The sequence below is a fragment of the Enoplosus armatus genome, chromosome 5 (genome assembly GCF_043641665.1).
Source record: "Enoplosus armatus isolate fEnoArm2 chromosome 5, fEnoArm2.hap1, whole genome shotgun sequence".
NCBI classification, from domain to species: domain Eukaryota; kingdom Metazoa; phylum Chordata; class Actinopteri; order Centrarchiformes; family Enoplosidae; genus Enoplosus; species Enoplosus armatus.
The window spans coordinates 2,194,923-2,218,396 of NC_092184.1; the positions used below are offsets into that span (position 1 = coordinate 2,194,923).

At 40.1% G+C, this 23,474-nt stretch overlaps 1 protein-coding gene across 4 annotated transcripts in view; it reads left to right on the forward strand.

The window, feature by feature from the left end:
- The first annotated feature begins 5,467 nt into the window (after positions 1 to 5,467).
- The window catches only part of bcas3 (BCAS3 microtubule associated cell migration factor), a 303,021-nt gene continuing 285,014 nt past the window's right edge, over positions 5,468 to 23,474 (forward strand). For all 4 annotated transcript variants that reach the window (XM_070905817.1, XM_070905815.1, XM_070905818.1 and 1 more), the window contains exons 1-6: positions 5,468 to 5,561; positions 5,650 to 5,704; positions 6,348 to 6,423; positions 7,074 to 7,180; positions 13,783 to 13,864; positions 18,841 to 18,913. In XM_070905817.1, coding sequence (XP_070761918.1) covers positions 5,491 to 5,561; positions 5,650 to 5,704; positions 6,348 to 6,423; positions 7,074 to 7,180; positions 13,783 to 13,864; positions 18,841 to 18,913 — 464 coding nt within the window. In that variant the 5' untranslated portion in view covers positions 5,468 to 5,490. The remainder of the gene's footprint in view (positions 5,562 to 5,649; positions 5,705 to 6,347; positions 6,424 to 7,073; positions 7,181 to 13,782; positions 13,865 to 18,840; positions 18,914 to 23,474) is intronic.

Below are 23,474 nucleotides of genomic sequence, written 5' to 3' on the forward strand. Positions count from 1 at the left end.
CTGCGAGATAGAGCAAATGATGTGCTGGAGGGAAGTAAACAATGCCAGTTCCTGTGATAGACTGCAGAACACTTTCCGTCTCATTGACTTTGAATAATTTTTCACGTCAAATGAAAAGTAATTACATCACAACAACTCATGTTGGATGGTTTCCTTTGTGTGTGTGTGTTTGTGTGTGTTTGTGTGTGTGTGTGTGTGCGTGTACAGCAAGATGAGTATTTATATTGGGCAGCGATTTCATTGAGCCTGTTCAGACACTATATATAAACAGAACATTTGAAATTACATTTGCAAGATTCTGCCTATCATCACGCAGGCGCTCAGAATAAGCCGCATGCACATATATATATATATATATATATATATATATATATATATATACATATCCTCAATATCACGAATATCAGAATCTAATGTCAAATTTGAGCATAACCCCAATTGTCTTCATTCACTTTTGTAGGCAGGGACAAGAAGAAGTCTAAATCATGTTAACGACTTGCCTGAACACGACCACAATTAGATAATGCAAAGAGAATGACTACAATGCTAATGACCAGTGAGGTGGACTATAGTGAGACAGGTGTACCGCAGACATGCATTTATATAGTCCGTGTTTTCCACAACACTGTCTTTGTAAAACCATGCTGACCTTTTTTTTTATCCCTTTCTTCAGATTTAAGACCACAGGCTCCTACTTCATCCACCTGCCATCGGTTCAACGGTGTCCAGCGGTGCTTTGACACAGTTGACCTGACCCTTCACAGAGACCCGTGTTCTGCTTACTCAGAGCGGGAGAGAGCTGTGTAGATTTGCATGCACCCGTAGCAGCTATCAGCCTGTTAAGACTGAAGTCAGCCAGTTAGCCAGTATTTTATGTCTTTCGCTGTAGTGCATAATGTTGGTAAACCCCTTACTTGTTTCGAAATGTGCACAGACACAAAAGTCTATGTAATTACATTTGCCACTACAGTGCTAAAGCTACATCTATGAATTGGTTGTTTGAGTGTTTGAGGCCCACTATATAGAATTTAGAAACTAAATGCAACCATGTTTCGGTAAACCGTGTTCTGTGAGTCACTGGTTGCCATGGAAATGAGGTTTACCCCACTTCAGGCACGTTAATGTGTCTAATCCTTGGATTATGGACCCAAATTAATCACCACTGGGATCACCACAATAATGGTTTACTGGTGGCATATCCTCTGCTAATCCTGTTTCATTCATTATGAAGACCAGGTGGGATGCAGCTCTGCACCTTTCATCTCCATTCAGCACGAACGAGCCAGACGTTGCAGGAAGTCAGCTGTGTCTCTGTGTTTTCCTACCAAGTACCGTAAAATGCATCGTTTCGTAGCAAAGAAAAAACACCTCAGAACTGACGATGAAACGAATGAAAACTTTAAGTTTCATTCATAAATCTGTGACCGATAACTGGATCCCCTAATTATTCTACGGTGAATTCCAAGCAAACAAAATGTCGAATGTCCTGTGACATTCAAATCAAGGTATAAAACAAACAACGACAAGTCTATTACGGGGCTATTTTAAGCAGTTATAGCTCAGTAACATGTCAAATCATATAGACCACCACCTCTGACCATGTTGAGTGGTTCCCATTTTATGACAATTTCACTATCATACTAACTGTATTGTCACTGTAACTAAAGACCAAATCCAAATCTGTGTCAAATGTTACAACTCATATATATTCAGGTCAGTGCATGTTACCGCACTCTTGTTTTCGTCTTACCTCCTCATAGTGAATGATTTAATGTTCTGCGATGATTTAATGTATGCATGGTCAGTTTCTCCAAATAAATACTACACAATACATAAATACAACGCATGAGCACTTACTTCACAATTCTTTTATATTGAAAACTGAATGTGTCTCAGAGTAAATGCTTTAAAACATCACCTTTGGATTGAATGTGTATTATGTGACAATACTGCCTCAGCATGTGTGACTGTAGATTCTCAACTTTTTTTCAGTTATTTCGTCATAAATACATCATAAATACACAAGAACAAAATGTTTATTTACTGTGTATTTGTTCTTCGGTCTTAGTGTTTGTATTTGTGTGACCTGTGTTTTATGCATGCATCCCACTGCTGCATAACCAATCACCCCACTGGGGACAAACAAAGTGACTCAGTTGCAGATCAGTTTTCATCAGGTGGTAGTCCAAAGTGGCTAACAGAATATAAGGCTTCTTTAAGTGGCATATGGCATTTGCTGAAATTTTTGTATGCCACTGCAGATCCTCTAACATACTGTTGGTGCAAAAGGATAATACATAAACACAGGTAGAGGTAGAGACATACAATACATATTAATTGTGTTAAATTAATTGTTAAAATGAATTAGACAGAGGGAAAGGTTTACAAGCAACATATACCACAGAGTGTACATTCAATCGGAGGAAACTAGACAAAAAGATTAAAAAAGACTGGAACAAAAGAGGAAAATATAGATATACAAATAATATATACTACTGCTGACCACTGTAATGTTACTACTGTATGCATAAATGGCATGTGCTGCTTTAAATGTGCTACTCTAAAACCCAGCACATCGCTCGTGGCCCATTCAACACAGTGACTGCATTCGCCAACTTTAAAGACCCTCCGCAGTGAGTGACTCTCTTTTGAGTAAGTACAGCAGCAAATGTATCAGCTTTTGGGGCAAACACCATCTATTCTCCTGGGCAGGGAAGAGAAGAGAGTCGTCAATACTTGCTTGGTGACTGTGCGCTCATCCTTGCTCTGCGCGGCTGCAGCTTACTGGATTGACTGGCAGAGAGCGGTGGAACGTGCAGCCGACCGCAAAGCAGTCAGACAGAAACGTGAGAGGAGATTCATGCCCACACCAGTGTTCAAAACAAGCAAACAACCTTTCTCCTACTCCTTTTGGTGAATTGTTTGTATGCATGCGTATTTACAGTTTGCAATAATTAGTTCATTCTGGTGTCTGGACAGTCCGATAGTTCTCTTTCCATCAAGATAATTTAGTTCCATAGTTTCAATCAAATGTTTCTCTCTCTTTTTTTATTTATTTTTTTTAACCTTGTCGACACATAACTGGTCAAAAAGAGGAAGGTAATTGATGAACAACCACAAAAAAACAAACAAAAACAAAAAAACCTTGAGAAGACTTTCGAAGTTCAAATAAATACAAGAAAGAGTGAGCAAAAAAACTAAATGAGTGCATGAATGTCCCACAAGATGGAGGTGACGGCAGATGGGACTATAGATGAACGATGATTCAAATTCCAAATGACAAAAAAAAAACCTACTCACATGCGCAGGGCAGTTACTCACCAAGTCCATTATAAATGCCCATTGAGATTAACTATAGTTATATAACAATGCAACTCACAGAATACCTCAAGGTACATGAATTCAATGCAAACATTTCAACTATTATGGAAAAGTCTTTACAAGTCATACAGTGCACCTATTAAACACTGAGAATAGGCTATGCCTGACTTAAAGAGCCTGTGGGCTACTAATGAACGACAGTGACCCCTTAGCACTTTTACTGCATCCTCTGTTGTCAAACTCAAACCCTGCTATTATGTCAAAATAAACAAGCATCTTTTTTTTGTTTGTTTGTTTGTTTGTTTGTTTGTTTGTTTGTTGACCCACAGAAATGACGAATTGAAAGTGCTACCCAAGTTTGCACTTCTGAACATCAGCAAGGAACACAATGCAATGTTAGTCAACAATGAAAAAAAAACAAAAAAAACAATGTGTACAGACTGTTTGATGTGAGTGAACCGGAATAAAAGACAGAAACGACAGGAAAAGGGACACATGATTGTGAACTCGGGACGTGTTTTTTTTTTGTCCAATGTATTTGTTTGTAATATGCAACGCGGTCATCGGTCCCGCCCTCGCTGTTGGCTGGTTGGTTGACGAAAACGCTTCTGTTGTCTTATTGGCTCCCGATTAACACAACACAGTTCCGCAAATCTAGTCTGTGTTTTGACGTTTTTTTTGTAAAGAGCTCTCCAGACCGCCACACAAGTCCATAAGCAAGGACACAGCCGGCGTTCTACACCTCGGTTCGTAACTATATCCGCTTGAAAATAATGTCTGACTGAAACACGATAAATGCGCCTCCTTCTTCAAGGCTTCAACTGTGTCGTTTTGTCACTACGGGGGAGTTTAATCAGCTAATGCTAGCTAGCTAAGTTAGCTGCGGGGTCCTTATCTACCAATATAACTTAAGCGTTAGCCAGTAGCTGTAATTGTCTTGACTTGGCAGTTGTCACAATTGTTGCCCGCAATGGTCCACTGGTTCCTAGCTGTGCAAGCTAGCTAAAATAACTGTTCAGGACATGTAACCGTGGCTAAGATAGCCAAGCTTCTCAGTTTGTTTTGCCAGAGAGTCTCACCTCTCAGTCCAGACTCTATTTAACTGCATGCAGCCTAGTAGCCTAGTCTCCCCCGTTGTTGACACCGTTGCATACGCGTTTGGTGTGGAGAGTCTTCAGAGTCCACACATGCGCTGTTTTTAGACCTTCTTTCTGGCTTAGCTCCCTCTTCACAACAGCCCCCCCCCCACCCCCCGGTGCAACAACATCTGCATGGCTGCAGTCGCTGCATCAATAGAGCTGTTGTTTCCAACAATCTCCCTTCGCCTGAATGCACCACGAGCAGCAGTGGCGATTGAGTTGTGACACTCTGTTTTCCAACATCAGTTTAAAAAGTGGAGTTCGGTGCTATTTGTTGTGGTTGCTGACTGTACTTGTGAACGGTTGTCTCGAAGATGTCGTAGCTGTCTCTGTTTGACAGTGACAGTCCGTATCTGTGTAGGCCAGAGGGCATCACTCACACTCAGTGACAGTCATGACAGACATTAGGTGCACCCATCTAAACGAAATACTTTCTAATACACTAATACATCCTTTATGAAGGTTCTGACGTTCTGTTTTTGTATTTTGAAGGCTGTAGTTTGCGGTGCAGCTGCAGTATATTTTAAATCTCGGCTATGGTCACCATGTTTATTCGAAGGCTTTATTTTGTCTCCCATATATATATATATATATGTTTTTCTTTGATTCAATCCATTTTCACTGAATAAGAGTGTTGGGACATCTTCCAACATTATATCTTTTGGTTTTGGTCAGTCAAAACAAGGAATCTGAAGACGCTACCTCGGTCTCGGTAAAGTTGGGATGGATGTTTTTCACATTTTTCTGGCAGTTTTTAGACTAAACGCAAGATGTTGAACTTGTTAACATGGCACATTCATAGTTTGACTGAATCATAGATGTAAAATGCCAAGTGAACTGCTGCCACACGATAACTGCTCAAAGAAGATCTGATTTTATGCCAGTGTTTGCATGCTGCAGAGAAACAATTTGCAAGTTAGTGCGAGTGCAAATGAGTTAGCGGTTTTGTTTGTATGCTGTTGTCATGTTAAAATGTCTCTTTGTACATTTTCAGGATTAAAAAAAACAACAAAACCCAACAGGAGGCAAAATGGCATCGGACTCTCCACGCAGACCTAGTCGCTGTGCTGGAGGGGTTCTGGTGCGAGCGCAAGCTGCTACGTAAGGACAGAAATCTTCAATCTGTTATTATTTCATTAGAAATCCCTTAAAAGATCATAGAGATGACATAAGCTTTTTGCTGTCTCAGGGAGCAGTCGTACATGGAGAGTGTGGTGACCTTCCTGCAAGATGTGGTCCCCCAGGTAATTTTCCTCTGTCACTTCTTCCACTCATACTAACAGCTGTTACAAGTTGTGTCCCAATTCCCCACTGCTGCACTGATTTTAATTAGAACAGCACTTCTTTAGTATGTATGTCGTGTTTGCACTAGAAAAGGGACAAAAGTAAGTATACTCAACAAAGTCAGTATGCCTGCTGAAAAACACCAGATTTTTACTAGTGTTCTGTGGATTGACACTATTGTCACACAAGGAGATGGCGGAGCTACTACACAGCTCCAGATAAAAACGAATCCAAAAAGGTCTCAGAAAACCAACAAACAGGCAAACAAATGTATTGTAAAGTTGAATTGGCATTCCAAAGTTGACAGTGCGTCATTTCCTGTCAAATACAACAAAACTGTAAAGTACATTGATTTCTTGTATACTAACTGTAGTATATTATGTAGTGTATATACTTTGCAGAACTAATTGCTATGTAGTATGGAAGTAAGACACAGCAATAGTCTCAAAGCTGAAATGACGTTGACGTTTGATAATGCACTTGTGAGCCATGGGGATGTGTTGATTCTGGTTTTGGCCCGTAAACTAAATGTGATTTAATATATTTTGGACGGTGTTGTTGTGTATATTTTGTCCACTCTCCTATCTGACTTTCAACTTACAGGCATATACTGGGGCTCCCCCCACTGATGAAAAAGAGAAAATCATTTGGGTGCGATTTGAGAAAGCTGACATCAACGGTAAGTCTTAAACTGTGGTTTGTTTGAGTATTGAAAACTAACTACCTCTAACTTCTAACTACATTGGGCTCTTTAGTTGAGAACTGTATAAGAGAATATAATGTACACTAGCATCGTTCTCTGCAGTCAAAATCACACAGTTGACTTCAACAGAAAAGAATGTTCCATCCCCACTAATAATATTATTTGCTGTGTTCAAATAATTTCTCAACCAAAATTCTGGTGTTTGGTACAGATTGATGGAAAATGTACTTGACTGTCAGGAAATGATCATTTGAATGTTAAGTTGTTCTGGCTTTTAATTTATCTCTCATGCTTTTAATTATGTCTGCATTAATGCTGCCTGGTTGGTTGTGACATTTCAAGCTCGGCACTCCGTGCTCTGCCATGCATGCATCATTGTTTTGCTGCCGCTTGCTCTTGCTACTGGGTTGATTTTAAAATGTATGCGAGCTTTCAGGTTTGGGGGGATACTGCATTAAGCTTTATTCTTGAAACCCAAACTATTTAATGTTGCTGTATAAGGGAACGATACACCCAAAAAGTTGCATGTTGCACCAGTTGTAATTCATTTGCGGTTTGTTTGTCATAGTGTTGGGTGATTCAACACATCATCTAATTACTTAATGTCTCACTTTCTGTTTGCACAGACACTGCCCGCAATCCAGAGTTTATGGAGATGCACAGCGGCACTACTGACCCTCCTCTCTGCCTGATGATTGGCTATACTGACGGGATGCAGATCTGGAGTGTATCTGTAAGTCGCACAACTGCAACCTCATCCGTTGTCCACCTAGATATTTTCTTTTCGACCATGAGTTTTCATTACAATAATGAATTCAGATGGATGGGTGTGCTGAAACATTCAGATCAGAATTTCCTCAGGTGGCTCACTATAGAGCAATATTTTGCCTCAGCTCTCTGGTACAGCACTAAAGGGCTGATAGACTATTCCAAAGTCAAAAAACAAAGTAAAGCATCTATTGTCTATAAGTCTGTGGTGGACATTTTATGTTTAAGAATGTGTGCAACTCATAGATACCTTGTGAAATGGTTTGGTTTTACAGTGACCTTATTCTGGTCACTATGACAAAACCAGTAGATAAAGGTCCAGAACTTGTTTACATTGTCTTTCACCAGTAACCTAAGTTAAAAATAGGTCTGTTTATGACTGAAGCGCATTCTTCTTTCTAACATTACTGACTTCAGGCGTTAACATAACCTTTTTACTCACTATATCGATGGAAACTCCTTACAATTGATTGTGTGGTTGGATAATGTAAACACCGTGTCCTAACTGGGTTCAAAAGTCAAACTCTGGTCCAATCATTTGCTGACACTGGACCTGTCAGGACGTGTCCACCACCAACCAAGTGAAAAAAAAACGTAGAGGAAACAATGAATGTTAATCAGCCCTACTGATTAACTGATTAACAGAGCAGCTACAAACACATATCAATAACTTGTGTATACACGTTTTATACTTATTTATGCACTTATTTATTTTCATAAATACATAAATAATGTAATACCTGGATATTTCCTCAGTTGACCATGTCACCAGTATTATACACAACAAGTCATAAATCTCCATGCAGTAGCCAAAATAGTTTCTAAAATAGAATATACTTCAAACCTAATTAAGTTTTGTAGAGCGGTATCAGTGATATATAATAATGCACTTGCATATTGGCCTTATTTGAGCAGTGTATCTGCTATGGCTATTAGAGTGCTAATGAATTATGTTGGTGCTCAAGCAGCTGAGTTAAATTTGTCATCAACCAAACAAACTTTATCATCAGCTCCTTTCATACAGGTGTTAGTGTAATTCAAAGTTCTACACAGATGGCTGACAATCTGATAAAGTACAAAATGTAAAACAATATGAGACTAACCATCAAGAGAGATGAAAATCAAATACAATGGATGAAAGACAATAACGAAGTAACAAATAAATTAGATGTGTTTTTTTATATGCAGTGTAGTTATTTTGATTCGGTACAGTGAAACATACCAGTGTCTCACTTGCACTTAGTTTGACCCAACACTATATTGCAGTGCAGCTTTTGGTCCACTAGGTGGCAGCATTGATCATGTTATGGACAGTATTTCATTCAAACAGTAGCACTTACCTTCTACTCATGGCTGTAACACAAATCCCCAGATCCTATTTAAATTCACCACTAGTGTCAGAATAAAGTGTGTAGAGAAAACAAAAGAGGAGGACAGATAGACAGAATGAGCATGAGTTTTGTTTAGCCTGAGCCGTGAGCAGTGATTGATTACACATCTATCATTGAGAGAAAGTGCAGCCAACCAAAAAGTTGTTTTTGGAGTTCAGAAGAATGGAACTGACAAAAGATAGAGTTTCTATGATTTGCACATTTTGGCAATGCCTTTTTTTAGTCATTTAGCTTTTTAAACCGTCACCAAGAATAACTGTGAATCAGTTCAGTACTGGGAGGTGTACGAAGTCGGAAGTCTGATGTAGGGCCACTTATCAACATTCTCTCTAAATGCATCAACTAAACACAAATTTAAACGGTAAATGGATAAATGGACTCATATAGCTCTTTTCAGCCTTAACGGTTCCCAAAGCGCTTTACAGCTTGGTCTCATTCACCCATTCGCACGCACATTAATACACCGATGGCTACCAAGCTGCCATGCAAGGTGCTGGCCTCCATTGGGAGCAACTTGGGTGTTCAGTGTCTTGCTCAAGGACACTTTGACATGTGGACAGGGGGGGAAATATACCCACATTCCCAAACTACATGTAGGCATGTAGCCTTATGTCTGTACACAACTCCTATATGCATACATATTTAAACACATAAATGTAAATAATATCAGCGTGTGTGGATAATTCAATGAGAATATCAGGGAAATTGTCATGGGCCATTTTAGTGTTGGATAAATAATTACAGCATTAAGCTAATGCAAACGATCTCTAGGTTATAACAAGAAATGAGGCAGGTCAGACATAGACACGACAAATGAATATCCCATGCAACACCACAAACAGAAATAATGATGATACTAATAATAATATTTATGTATGTACAAGTATTTGTTGTTATATCTGTTGGATATTGTACCTTCTCCCTGTAAACACTGTAAACCATCTTAATTCAGTCTGTTATGCTATTCAACGCATGTTGTCATTCCAGCACCAGCATGCTCCTGATGTAATGTGAAACGTGGCCACAAGATGGAGGCCTTTTGATAATGATAGTGGAAGGGTTGATTTCGGTTAACATGATGTCTGTTATTTACAGGTCGGATGTGCAGAGATTGAATCATATATTACACGAATAGATTAAAACAAAGGTCAGAAAGGCATACACACTGTAATTACCGCACAACACAAGTGTTCTCTTTGGTTATTAGCAAGCTGCATGTTGAAATACATGTTGCCAATGTTACACCTCAAGACTCTTCCCAAGCAGAAGGGGCGAGACACCTTATTCAGAAAATTCACTTCTTTAAAGTCAGCCCTGGAAAATCATTAGACGGCTTTGTCTGCTCTGTGAGTTAACAAATTACCCACAATGCTGCGAAGGCTTCGATCGCCGAGTATCACCTTTCATGTAGAGGCTGTCACTGAAACATGCAAACTTCGCATACATCCTGTGAGATCTAAACACACCAAAGTCCTTAATCAGTCGCTTTATAAACATCCACAGGCCGCGGGTAAGAGGACACACTCTTACTTTACCCCGTGAACACGCACATTTACCCCTGTGATATGGCAGCTCCTGTGCTGCTGGCAGTTTTTCCGTTGCAGTTATTATGGTGGGGCAGAGGATTACAGCTGTTTCAGCCACACCACGCACGCCCTGTGAAAATAGAAGCTTGGTGAGGCTCCTCTGCCTTTCGGTTTCAGTTGAACTTCACACCAATTCTGATTCACACAGTGCAGCGCGGCCTGTTATCGCACGCTGTCTTTCCCCTTTGTTTTTCTTTCAGTTTTGAAAGTTTATGGGATGTTTCTGGGTTGTGTTTTTTCGCAGGGTTTTAAGTAAGCACTGAAGGTGCCTTGGTCGCTGGCTCTTGAGTGGCTGTGAAGTGTTTGTGACAGTTGCTAAGCCAACACCCTCTGTAATGGCCCGGCAGAGTATGAACATACACGTGTACACACACACTTTCACACACTCGCGAGATGGGGACTTCTGACTGGTTGTATGGATGCTGACAGAGCTGTTTAGGCGATGTAGATTACTGTCGCCTCACACTGGAAAGGTGTCATGCACCGCTGCCTGATAAGAGGCAGACTGTTGTGGACTAATTGTCTGTCTGCATACGTGTTGAGATGAAATGACCTGCAGCAAGTGTCAGTGGATGTGCTGGAGACCTGGAGCTGTATTACAAAAACTGTCCGAGACTTGAGATATTAATAGATGACTACGTTTCTCTTGATACAGACGCCGAAGTGCATTTGTAGTTTCTGTCCCCTCCCCAAACAAAGTAATGGATTGTTTTCTTCAGAAGTTTTAACAAAAGCTATTTATACGTTTTAAAATCGCCAGAATGTAGTTTTAAGATGGATCTGTGCTAAGTTCAGGCTACTGTCAGCTGAGAAAATGGTACGTATATCTCCCCCAATGATTGTAGAACATAAATAGAAATTTGTGGTTTTAATAAGAAGCTGCTGTTCTTTGATTCTGAGGAGCTGACACACATTCTAGTGTTTATGTTAAAGTTTTTCACTGGAGAGCGTTTCTAATTCTAAGTTATGGTGATTGTAGTCTTTTAAGTAAGAATAAGCTGTTGTAAATATGTTATTGTTGCCATATTTTCACTGGTTAGTGCTGTGAGTTTGAGTGCAGTAATGGGAAGTAACTGACAGCTAGTGCTTCTCCACAGTGTACACCCAACTTTTGAATCTTTCCTCAGTAATTCTTTCTATTCCATCCTGCTTAAACTTGCTTTATATTTTTCTGTTGTGTCAAAATGTTAAAGGTAATTCACATCAGCCACAAACCTCGTGGATCTGACTCACATCCACAGGAAAGGATCTTTACCTTTGGAACATCCACAGTGTTAAATTGAAATAAAAATGTAATTGAATGATGAGTAATTTCATTTCATAGGAAAACACATTTTTGTCGTTATGGTTGTTGAAAAATGATGATGAAAATAAGTTACAACAATTGACCAATCCCACGAACCTTTTTAAAATCCCGGCTGAAAAAATACATACGTAATATGCAGAAATAGCCAAAACAGCTTCAGAATTGAACGTAGTGAACATACAGAGAAAGATATTAGTTAATTTGGTTTCAGAGTTTTACAACCAGTAAATTATTTGACAAGATGAGGCACAATGCACTCTACACAGCTGATCTAGTTTGTTTTGTAGTGCTGCATCACTCTAGGCTTGTGTACTGTTATCGTTTTAGCGATGCACGTTATGGAAACCCATGAACAAGCACCTGTTACTGTACAATCCCCGAAGCACCTGCTCCCTTCAAACCTCCAATATGTCCAGCACTGTGTTAGCGAGCGGACTCACTTGTGAATATGGCCCAGATATGTTCACAGTTTATGGCATTACATTTGAGAGATTAAAACAGAGGAGCAGACACTTTGATTCCACAAAAACATCCGAGCCACAAATGAAATGAATATAATGAATAACTGTATGCAGGGGAAAGCAACTTTGAAAAAGCAATTTGGCATATTGCATACGCCGGGCCGCTAATGTAATGGTGGGAATGTTGTTGATGGCAGTGGATGTCACACAGAGCCATGTAAGGCGAGGATGAGCGGCAGGGTAATGCACAATAACCCGGCGCATTAACCTCCAACCCTCCCCTCTTCTCGTTTTAATCCAGCAAATTCCATTATTCCCCCTCGTAGGTCCATTTGCCTGTACAGGAATCCTACTCTGCTGCCAACCTCCTTTTATTCCTGCCCTCAGTGCTCGTAGAACCTGCTTGTCTCTCCAGTGTTAATCTACCACCACTGGGCCTCAAGCACTTTGAATAAAAACACAGCTCCAAATCCGCCACTTTGAAAAGGCTACTAATTGCACAAAAGAGCGATCATCCCCTCCGATGGGTTTAAAGACTTAAAACAAACAGATTAAAGCACTAGTAAAGTGATAATGCAGGTTTCACTGTAATTTAACGCATAAAAGAATAACAAAAGTGGGGCATTCTGCGCTTAGAACAATGTGCCATTACACACGCCAGACACTGCCAAGAGCCACACAGGCCATTGACCTAATATACTGGCATCACATATGAACACACACACACACACACACACACACACACACACACACACACACACTAAAGTGCTTTACACTGCGGCTGTATTTCCTCTGTAATAACGACCCCAGCAAACTTTAAAATCCTCTCTAATAGGGCAGCCTTTAGTGTTTATCCGTAAATGTAATTTCAAGCTGGTGAAAGTGTGCTGGAATGCACTTGTTTGATCGGTAAAGCAGGTCGATGAACAATAGTTTAAGAAAGAAAAACACAAAGACACTCGTTGCCCTTGCATTGATCATCAAATGTAAAACCGTCAAGCTCATGAACAAGCAGCTACTGCTAATATATTATTCATTTCTCTCAGTTTCAATCAGAGTGGTGTATTTTACAACACTTCAATAATTGGCTACATGTTGATAGGTCTGGGCATACAGCTTCAACATTTTGGGTGCAGATCAAAATGTACTGTTGGTTAGATGAAGTAAAAATTAATTGGCCATTAAGTCTGATTATCGGGCTAGAAATGTGTGTTCAGCGCACATCGTATTGAAAACTGTTCAGATTCTTAGCCTTCAGTTTAGCCTTTATTGCTATGATTTTGTTGGCCTAAGAGAAGTCATATTTAAACAATGTGCAACACTGTGTGTACTTTTTTAATTGTAGAATGTCATTTCCTCTGATAACACCCATAAATTCACAAAAAGTACTGTAAATGTGAGCTATAAAGACTGTAGTTCTGGTGTCTGTCACAGTCAGAGAGCAAGGTCGGCAAGGGGTAGATTCATTTTGTTGTTCTGCCGATTTCTCCCTAGGCTTATATCCTTCTTTTTTATTGCTTTATTTTGCAGAGTACGGGAGGGGGGCAAACGTCCCAAGGTTTACTTATTAAGACCAAATAAAGGTGGTGTTTTCAGACACACAGCTGACTACAACAAACAAGCATAGATAGCAAAAGACAGGAAATTATGCCTTAGGTAGGTCATGTGGTCGCAGGTAGACAACATCTCTGATTTGTCCTAATGCCTGAATATGTGGTATAAGCTTAACTTTAACTCTTAATGGTGGTCTGTATTGTTAAAATGCAACATTTTCTCTGATGGACAATTTCTACATTATCTTTAATTCAAATCATTTCTTTCAGCTGGCGGGGGAAGCACAAGAGCTGTTCTCGGTGCGCCACGGCCCTGTGCGAGCAGCACGCATTCTGCCGGCTCCTCATATCAGTGAGTATCTTCAGCACCATAACCTTGCCTAACTATGAAATGGCAAACCCCAAAGCACACACTGCATATTCTAACTTCAGATGAGGCTTGGATCATTAGATCTGCATATGTTATTAATAGGTTATTTTTTTTTTTCACTAGAGGCTAGAAACTATTTAACACCCTCGTCAGTTGAAATCAATTTTAGATTTTTGATTCCCCAGAGTGTGATGAGAAGATGGATACCACTCATGTCTGTACGGTAAGGGATGTAAGGGGTTATGGTAGAAATACTCGTATGTACTTTTAAACACATTTTCTTTGTAAGCCTTCTGAAGTGTCTTTCAGGATCACTTCAAATGTCCGTCCCGGAAAAATACCAGCGTTTGACATTCAAGGTCGACACTTAAAATTACATTTTGCATGGCACATCCTAATGTCGTTTTGGTTTGTGGGCATTTTAAGTGGTGCTATATCATTAAAATTAAAGAGTGCTCAATCTACGATTAGTGTTGGCCTGCTCTTAGTCAGCGGTGGCAAGACAGAAATCAGTGCTTTCTTGCTGCCAAAGCTCTGCTGGAAACTCCTTACTGTGCCTTCACTGTTCAGTTAGTGATCTCTGTCTAACTCCTCTAATCTAAAACCCTCTCTTTTTTAATATTTTGTTGAGGTAAACATACATGTTATGGATGCTTTTTTCGTTCTCTGTTTACATTTGTTAACCTATACCACTTCTTTCCCCAGAATTTGTATTCCTCATACTGTATCTGGTGCGGCCTGATGTCTTTTTAGATTCCCAAAACATTCAAATGAATCAAACATTCAGATGAATCAAACTTGCAGATGTCAGATTCAGCAAAGGCTTCTTTCTAACAGCCATTTTGCAGCAGAAGTAAACACTTATGCAGGGAGACATCTTACATAGAAGAGGAAGAGATACCAAGTCTTATAATGCTGCCAGAGGACTATGTTGCATTAATAGTAAGTGACAAAAGTCATTCTGGGAAAGTAAGAAATCATCTAGTCACTAGATGATTCACTACACTAGATTCTAGTGTATGCAGAAGTCGACAAGAAAGGACAAAAAAAATGGGAGTACGTTAAATATTAGATCACAACAGATCATCATTAATTAACCCCTGGAATGCATTGACTATAACGAATTGATGATATGTAAGAGAATAAGAGTATTTGAAAATGGATGCCTTCGGGATCTGACTGGCTGTGTTCTGTCCCATCCTATTCTACTCTTAAGCTTTTTCTTCACCCTCATACATTACTGGCTCCATGATCCCATGACCTTTTTAAAGGTCAATAAGTGCATTTCCATCCACTTGTTCTTATGCAAATTGTACATTTGTGCATAAAGGAGCTGAATGGAAATGCCGGAAATTTAAAATAAAGTCAAAATACACACAAAAAACGTTTTTTACGCTTGGCTGAGGGATTCGGATGGAAACTTGACTAATGATAATGTCATGTCTGTTTTACATTATTGTATTATTGGACTTTACTGACGGTAATTGCCAAAACAGTCATGACAAGCATGATAGTAAGAAAGGCTGACCAAAAATAAGGATTTCACGAAATGCAAAAAAATTAAACATACATAAAGTCATTGCTTAATAAGGGCTTGATTAACCATGCCATCCAACTTTGTTAAAATTGTAACCTGAGTCCTGTCATTGTTATGCCATTATGTCTGTCGTGAGGATGACATCACAACTCGCCCTCAGTGGATCTAGAAAAACTGTGCTGGCCTGCTTGAATTGCGTCATTCAGCAGAGTGCAGAAAGTGGAGTGAAACTGTGGCGTTAACTGTAGAGGTGTCTAACCTGGTAATGTGCCGGGCATCTCGGATTAAGCACTGACTCAGAACTGCTGGTTGGTCTGCGTATAGTGTAGCCCGAATGATAAAGACTATCCCAGTTCAGCAGTATACTGCGATTTATTACAGTGGCTGGGAGCCAGCAGTTGTTGTGTGCTGACAATGCCACTGCCTTACAATAACTTTGGCTTTGGTTAATGGTTCCAGCATTTAGGAAGTACAGTTCTGAGTAACCGCTACAAAAGAGTGCATTTCAGTAAATTAAACCTGTTTCCATATTGCAAGCAATACCATAAAATATCTAATTCTTGTTAATGAACATGGATGACATAACTATTAATGGTAGCTGATATAAGTATTGCCCAAAAATATATTGTTCCAGTCCAAACGTTTTACATAAGTTGCACTTATTGTTTGTGTACCTCAACCAAATGTTCAACAAAGAAACAAATGTGATTTCAGCTCCTTTTTAAAAGAAACCGTACACACCAAGTTGTGTGAAGTTTCTGCGACTACAACTGCTTATCTCAATCTTGTTTCCACATTTCATTACCACATTGATTGGTGTATCAGCAAAATGGGAACATTTAATTGCATTTGTCTTTTCAAATAGTGAAATAGTCACAGTCACTGAAAAGTTGAGTGGCGTATGAATACCAGTGTTCATGACCTCAAAGCTATGGTGCAAATGGTTTAGTTGTCCCACTGATTAGATCCTCTCCGGACATGAAGTTTGAATTTCATCTCTGCAGGTGTCAATCAGTGCTGTGAAAGCTGCCATATAGCCCCGCTTGTTTGTGGCATTTTTTCGATGAGAAAATCGCCCTTTTGTTCTTCGTCCGTGTTCCGGTCTTTTGGCAGATTTCAACAACACACAATGGCAGCATTTGAAGAGGGCTGGAAGTGGATGAAAGCAAACCACAGTAATAAGAAGCAGCAGATAGCCCCGACACATGAGGGGAGCAATTCTCTCAGCAGAAAATAAATATCAATCGTACTACTGGAGGGAAGGACACTGATTGCAATCTGCTAGGGCGCAAACAGTGTTGCACTGTGGTGAGCCATTAAAAGGCCAATTGTCTGGGATGCAATGCTGTGTGTGGGTGGACTTAGAAAGACCCGAAAATAGGTGTTGATTATAATAAGACAAGGTTCCCCTTTCCTAGAATAGAGAGGGAAGTACTGGTTTTCCAAAGGGAGTAAATGCGTTTATCCACATCCTCTCTGGAGTTTACAACCTATGATCTTCCGTTGTCTAGGAAAATGAGGCAACACTGTTCCTTTGATTGATAATAAATGAACATTGAGGAAAAGTGAATGAATATGTATGTGTGTGTGTGTGTGTGTGTGTGTGTGTGTATATGTATGGGATTACTACTGTAATGGACAGTAATTGAAGCAAGTACTGCTGAATTCCATGTTTCACTTTTGGATGTTTCAGTGTAACAGAGGGGATGGAGTGCGTGTTTAAGTAATACTACAACATGGCCTGAAACATTGCAGACAATATGCGCATCGTCAAACTTTATAGAATTACTTTTACAGTGTGGGAGCATCCCAAGTGTATCTCTATTGTGAGGCCCTTGTGCTCTTTTTCAGTTGAGGTCAGTTTTTATGTCTTCACAATAGATACACTTGTCTGTGATGTTTCAGGCCATGTTGTAGTATTATTTAAACACGCACTCCATCCCCTCTGTTACACTGAAACATGCAAAAGTCCACATGGAATTCAGCAGTACTTGCTTCAATTACTGTCCATTACAGTAGTAATCAAGTCAAAGTCTCTCTATTCATTAAATGTTGCATTTTTTCCCAGGAAGTTTATTGAGTAAATTTCACTAAGTCTGAGAGAGTCATATTTATGTTACGGCTCAATATGTTGACTGGGAATGATGTCTGATGACAGAAACATGAAAGAAGAAAGGACCATGTCGGGAGTGTTAAAGGCTGGTAGGGAAGGCACATTTGCTCTCACGCCATACCACAGGAACTCGGGCTGATTACTGTCAAGCCTCAAATTACAGTCCTCTAAAGGGTAACATCTTCTTCAATCTAAGCGCCCCCATCCCCTCAATCCCCTGATCCTCCATCCGTCTTCAAGAATGAGACAATCAGGGAAAATATGGGATCAGTCCACTTAATGCAACATGTTTTCTCTTCAGTTTTATAAATATGCCTGCTGGGTTTTTACCGTGCTCTAATTCCACCCTGAAACCCCAAAACAAACAAGGAGATAGAAAGAAAATCTTACTCCGTTTTGCATCATTCAGGAGATTTCTCTAACTCTGACTTACTGAGCGAGTGGTGAAGTTACAACATCGGTCGGTCGAGTTTCCCCATTGGCCGTTGCTCTTTCAAAGTGAATAGGTGTGAACAGAGCGACGTGCGGACAGTCCTGAATTGCACCCTCAGGAGGCTTTTAAGCTTTGTTTATGCTCGATGCGCTATCTGTTGCAGTATTCTACGAAACACAGGGGGGGGGGCGTCAAACAGAACATTCAGTGAAGAAGCAAGAAGTCAGCGAGTCTTACCAGAAGGTCGCCATGGACGAAACATGGCTGCACACTCTGTGCTCTGTGCTATAGCAGCTCCTCAATGCTGAGGAAGAATTGTAATCATTGTAAACTCATATCTATTCATGGACATACATTATTGCCATTATACAATCCCTGTAAAGAAAGATATCAAGTATTTGGAACACCAAATGTCTTCTAATGTAACAACGGTTGAAATAGTATTTACAGAAATGTAGATTTTTAAGCTCTCACTCTGTTTTAGAAGATTTAAAGATTTAAAAACAAATTGGCCGGCTTTTTAAAATCCCTGAGACATGACATGACAAGAAGTTTAGAGCACCAAAGTCTTTACAGTCTGCGGACTCCATGTTTTTGGCTGGTGAGGATAGTGGTCCACTAACTTGGAAAATAAGGCCTGACTTTTGGGGGGGAAAAGAATCTTCATCAAAAATGTTTCATGACCATAATTGAATTACAGGGCAACAGTAGTAATGTAATCAGCACGTTTCCTGTCATGGTAATAGGCTGCCTGTTGAATGAGGGTGGGCAGCACTAGAGGCCTCACATGTTCATTTAAAGAATGTCCCTCTTTGTTGTGTGCAGATCATTCTGTTTCTCATCTGACTCTTTCTATGACTTCTCCTCCTCCTCAGGTCCTCTGAAGACGGACAGTTTTGCTGACAAGAGGCCACTGCTGGGGGTTTGCAAGAGCACAGGGTCCTCTGGGTGAGTTCACGCACCATAATAAAGCTGACCTTCTGTACTGTCTTCTTCCATGTGCTACTGGAAGTCCTGCATGTGTAAGATTCCAACCAAACACTACAGCTATTGCCGTCAATGAATTCGCACACCTTCAACCAGATGGGAATTACTGCTCCTGAAATTATATTCGGCTGGAATGGAGCTCTTAAATGTTTTGAGGTTTTTGACCTCTGGCCAATTTTGTCTGAACATTGGTAGTATTACAGTTAACAAAAAATAATGAGACACTTTCAACTAAACAAATATAAAATCTACAAACTGGATTAAAACATACAAACGACACCACAATTTCCCCAATACATGGTGTAATGAAGGCAGCATGCCCTTGGGTTATATGGCTCATCTGAAGCCTATAAACTGAAAACACGAAGGGGCCTTAAATTAAACCATGAGGAACGTCACAGGTCATGTGTGCTGAAGAATAGGAGTTTCCAATTGCGATAGAATGTGTCATTTTTAGGTTAAGTGCCTCTTCAGGACACCGTGTTGTGCATTATACGAGCAGCTAGATATGTCAGTCACTAGTTAGGGCAAAATCAAGTCCTTCCCTCAACAATAGCCTGGCTGAATTTCAGTCTAGCAATTTAGCGCATTTTGAAGTAACTTACTACTACTTACTACTTTGTGAGTGAATTTAACAACTAAACTTGATGTTGCTGTCTTGGTTAAGATCTTGTACAACGGTAAAAACTAGGGGTGTCCCAGTACATTTTTTTTTGGCCCAGATCCGAGTCCTTTTAATACTTGGGATCTGCCGATACCAAGTCCAATCCAATCTTTACCTAAATGTTGATTATGTATGTATCTGACGCATTGAAATAACAGCTGTAGCATACTAAGTCTAACATGCCCTTTTTTTCCACGAGGTACTTGATTCAAAACTATGAAGTTGAAGTGGAGAATGCATTTCGTGAACTTGAGGTTACGCAATCAGCTAGAGTGAAGAAGAATCATTCTTTTGGAGTAGTTGGAACTACAGAAACACGCAGTCCACTCTGTTTATTAATTATTATTATTAATTCATTTTGGCCTGCCATCAAGTTACTCAGAGAATTAACGACAGCGAAAGCTTCTTTAATTGATTTATTTGGGCAAGCAGTGGAACAAGCTGTCAACCCAACATTGACGTATTGTCACTTTATGAAGTTAATATGGCGAATATGTTGGCAAAGAGTTGCCTGTTTACACATCCAGCATATTTGGAGTTCTGTTTGTGTCCACCTTACGAATGGAAGTCCAATATTCACTCTCCATTTAAATTCTTTTGGTCTCCACCAACTCCTGAGAAAAATATCTGGCTTTTTAGCTGCTAATTGCTCCACTATGTTCACCAGCTAGTCGCTAACTTGTCTGCTGTTTGGTGCTGGGCAGGTAGCACACAGTGAACACAGAGTTTATTCCGCCGAAAATAGACTGAACCAGTTAAGTTACGGCCTATAAAACGAAAACAATGAGCTGAATGACTTACAAAGCTGAGGGGAACTGCAGAGTTGGTGATAAATATCTGTGGGTTCATCACTAGAGGCAATCTCTTTCACATTACATATGGTCATTTAACCCTTGTTCATTTAAATATATTGATTAGTGCAGCCCTAGAGATTCGATTTTGTTTGTTGGATAAATTCTTTCCATACATGTTACCCATGACTGCCTCACAATGCGATGGATATCATTTAACAAGTGTTTTACATATTCCAAGGCCAATATCTATTGAGTCCATTCACTCAGACTACTGAGAAACAAGAGACATTATAAACTGAGCTTTGACTGACAGGGTTGCAGATGTCAACACAGCAAACCAAATCATGAACCTGTCTTTATGAATCAAAATTGAGCATTTGTTTCAAGCTCGACCTCCTGCTCTTTTAGTGAGTAGATGGTGAGTTAAGTCTTCACACAGGGGCAGAGAGCTACGTGGTTGGCAGGATCTTTAAAAAGATGCCGAATGATCCAGTGGAACAAAGACAATAGCATGTACACTCAGTAGTCACTTTATTAGGTACACCTGTAAAATCTAGATTCTGCCTTTTACAAAGATAATAATATTCAGTTTGAATGACATTCATTTAACTATATTTTTGTTATTGAGGTTGTAGTTTGCAGTGGTGTTGAGCTAGATTGTATTATATTGAGAGGTCTTTCTAGTGTTCTGCCCACCCCATTTACAAACATGGGGGGGATATTAGAAACACATTTCAATATGATGAAATCCAGTACATAACCACTAACTTTGACGTCAGTAATGATTATGTAGTTCAGTTAACACCGTGTCTACAATTGACAATGTCTACAAAACCTGAACATTATAATCTTCCTAAATACATAATTTGTGGCAGATATGTTGTATTGAATTGCATGAAATTGTATAGGTGTACCTAATAAAGTGATCAGTGTAAGTGATGGTGCCTTCAAATTGGGTCGTGTTTACAAGGAGATTACATATGAAATCTTCTGGTATTCACAACTTCGTAAGTGGAAACTTTTCCACGAGCTGTGACGTATTTGTTGACGTTTTCAGAAATATCGTGGGCCAAGGAAAGTCCTCATAATTTTATAATATGTCTGAGGAAAATTGATGATATTCCCAATGTCTTCATCTTTTCATTATGTTTGCATTTCCTGCAGTACGTTACCTGCTCACTAGCTTGCTAAATTGTTAGCCTTGGTGGACAAGGAATCATTTCATTTCTCACGATTTACCACTTTAACAGCAAGGTTATCGTGTACAGGACTTCCCACGTTGTAACCACAAGCTCACGAGTTCCATTTGAAGGCAGCGTGAGTCGTTTATTAGGTTAGTTTAAGGGGAACTAATCCTGAAAAGTGCACAGACTGATCGGAGACCAGGAGAGAAATTAGAGAAACCTCTATGTGCTGTTGGAACGACCCATCCTCATGACATTTTGTTTTTAAAAAGTGCAGAAGTGAGTGGACATTGTTTTACTCTGCAATGTTATGAAGTACAAATCCTACATCTGAAAGTCATTTTCTGTTAATAATAAGAGGCATCGAACGTCTTGTTATGAACCCTTCACGTCCACCCAACGGGACCTGAGCCATTGATGTGGGCTTAATGCCTGTGAATCATGGTTTCTTAGTGGCACTATGGTTGGAATGCGAGAAGTACCTGAATGCCCCATGGGCAGACAGAAAGGAGATTGAACAGATGTAGATCCCTGGGATTGAGTTGGGGCTGGGAATGCCATGTCTTAGGTTAGTGAAAGAAAGTGAATTTAAAAAGTGACAGACCCCAATGCATCTTGTACTCGCCTCTCCATACCCAGTCCACGTCTTCCCCTCTTCCCCCCTCCTCCATTTACTTATGTTGCTATGCCAGAGGAACACAAAATCTAACTCAATATATCCTCCCCGGGAAATGAAATAAGGAAGTCTGTCTTCAGCTGGCTCTTGATGAAGACCACCTTCTTGATGTTTTCCAGGGGCCGCTGTCCCTATTTCTCTGACGCCGTTGCTGTCGCCTTTGCCGCTGCCTTTGCTGTTGCTTCTGCTTTTCCTATGTCCTCACTGACACTGAGACGGGCAGCGTTTTGACGGTTTGGCGAATCATCCAGGCGTCGCTCGACACTAATGCTTAAAACATGCACTGTGTTGAAAAGCAGAAACCCTGACCTCTGGCTGAATGGCACAGCCTGGTTCTTCCCACTACAGAAGTGCTTGGTAAATAACACTCTGGTCAAAGACGAGAAGGAAAAAGGCTTCCGGGTGCGGCGCAGTACTTTCCATTGGGCCTGTTCATAAACTTACTAAGGTCCTCACACAATTTTTAGCATATAATCATTTTGAAATAACAGCTTTTGTTAACCACCAAAAAGGATGCCGTCTTGACACTTAAATGGAAAACAGATTGGAGCCTTGGCTGCTACAGCGGTGCTGGTTTAGAAGTTGGTTCAGTCAGCTCTAGGCTTAGATTACAAGATTTGCAAATTAAAGGAAAACCAGAGAAGGGAAAAAGCATGTGTGCTGAAGCCCTGTACTTGTGGATTTCCAGCCAGGCACACTCAACATAATTTTATCAATGGAAAGGATTATGCGTTAAGTCCAAACAATGTATGGATCCAGTGATTTTCTTGACAGTAAAGCTACATATGCGTCCCTTTCACTCTCTGCACCAGTGCCAGTGGGCTTTGGGAATTAGTAAAGAATGCTGGTGCCATTGCAGACCTTGGTATGTCTGCTCACATTTCTGGAAAGGATTTGTGTTTCCTTCCCCTACTTGCTGTTGTTATTATTTTCATTCATTTTAATTACATCCACAGGTATTAAAATTCTGGGAGATTTAAGGCTGCTCTCTCTCTCTCTCTCTCTCTCTCTCTCTCTGAATGTAAATTTGATGGCCAAGACAGCGGCAACTTAACTGTTTGTGGGTGTTTGAGTGCACACAATTCTTGGGCAAAAGTTCAGGGAAGAATAAGCGTGCTTTGTTCCTCAGAGTTTGGGAACTGACAGTGACATTTCCAACCTCCAGCTACCCCCTCATAACATCTCCAGATGCTGAGAGGATGTG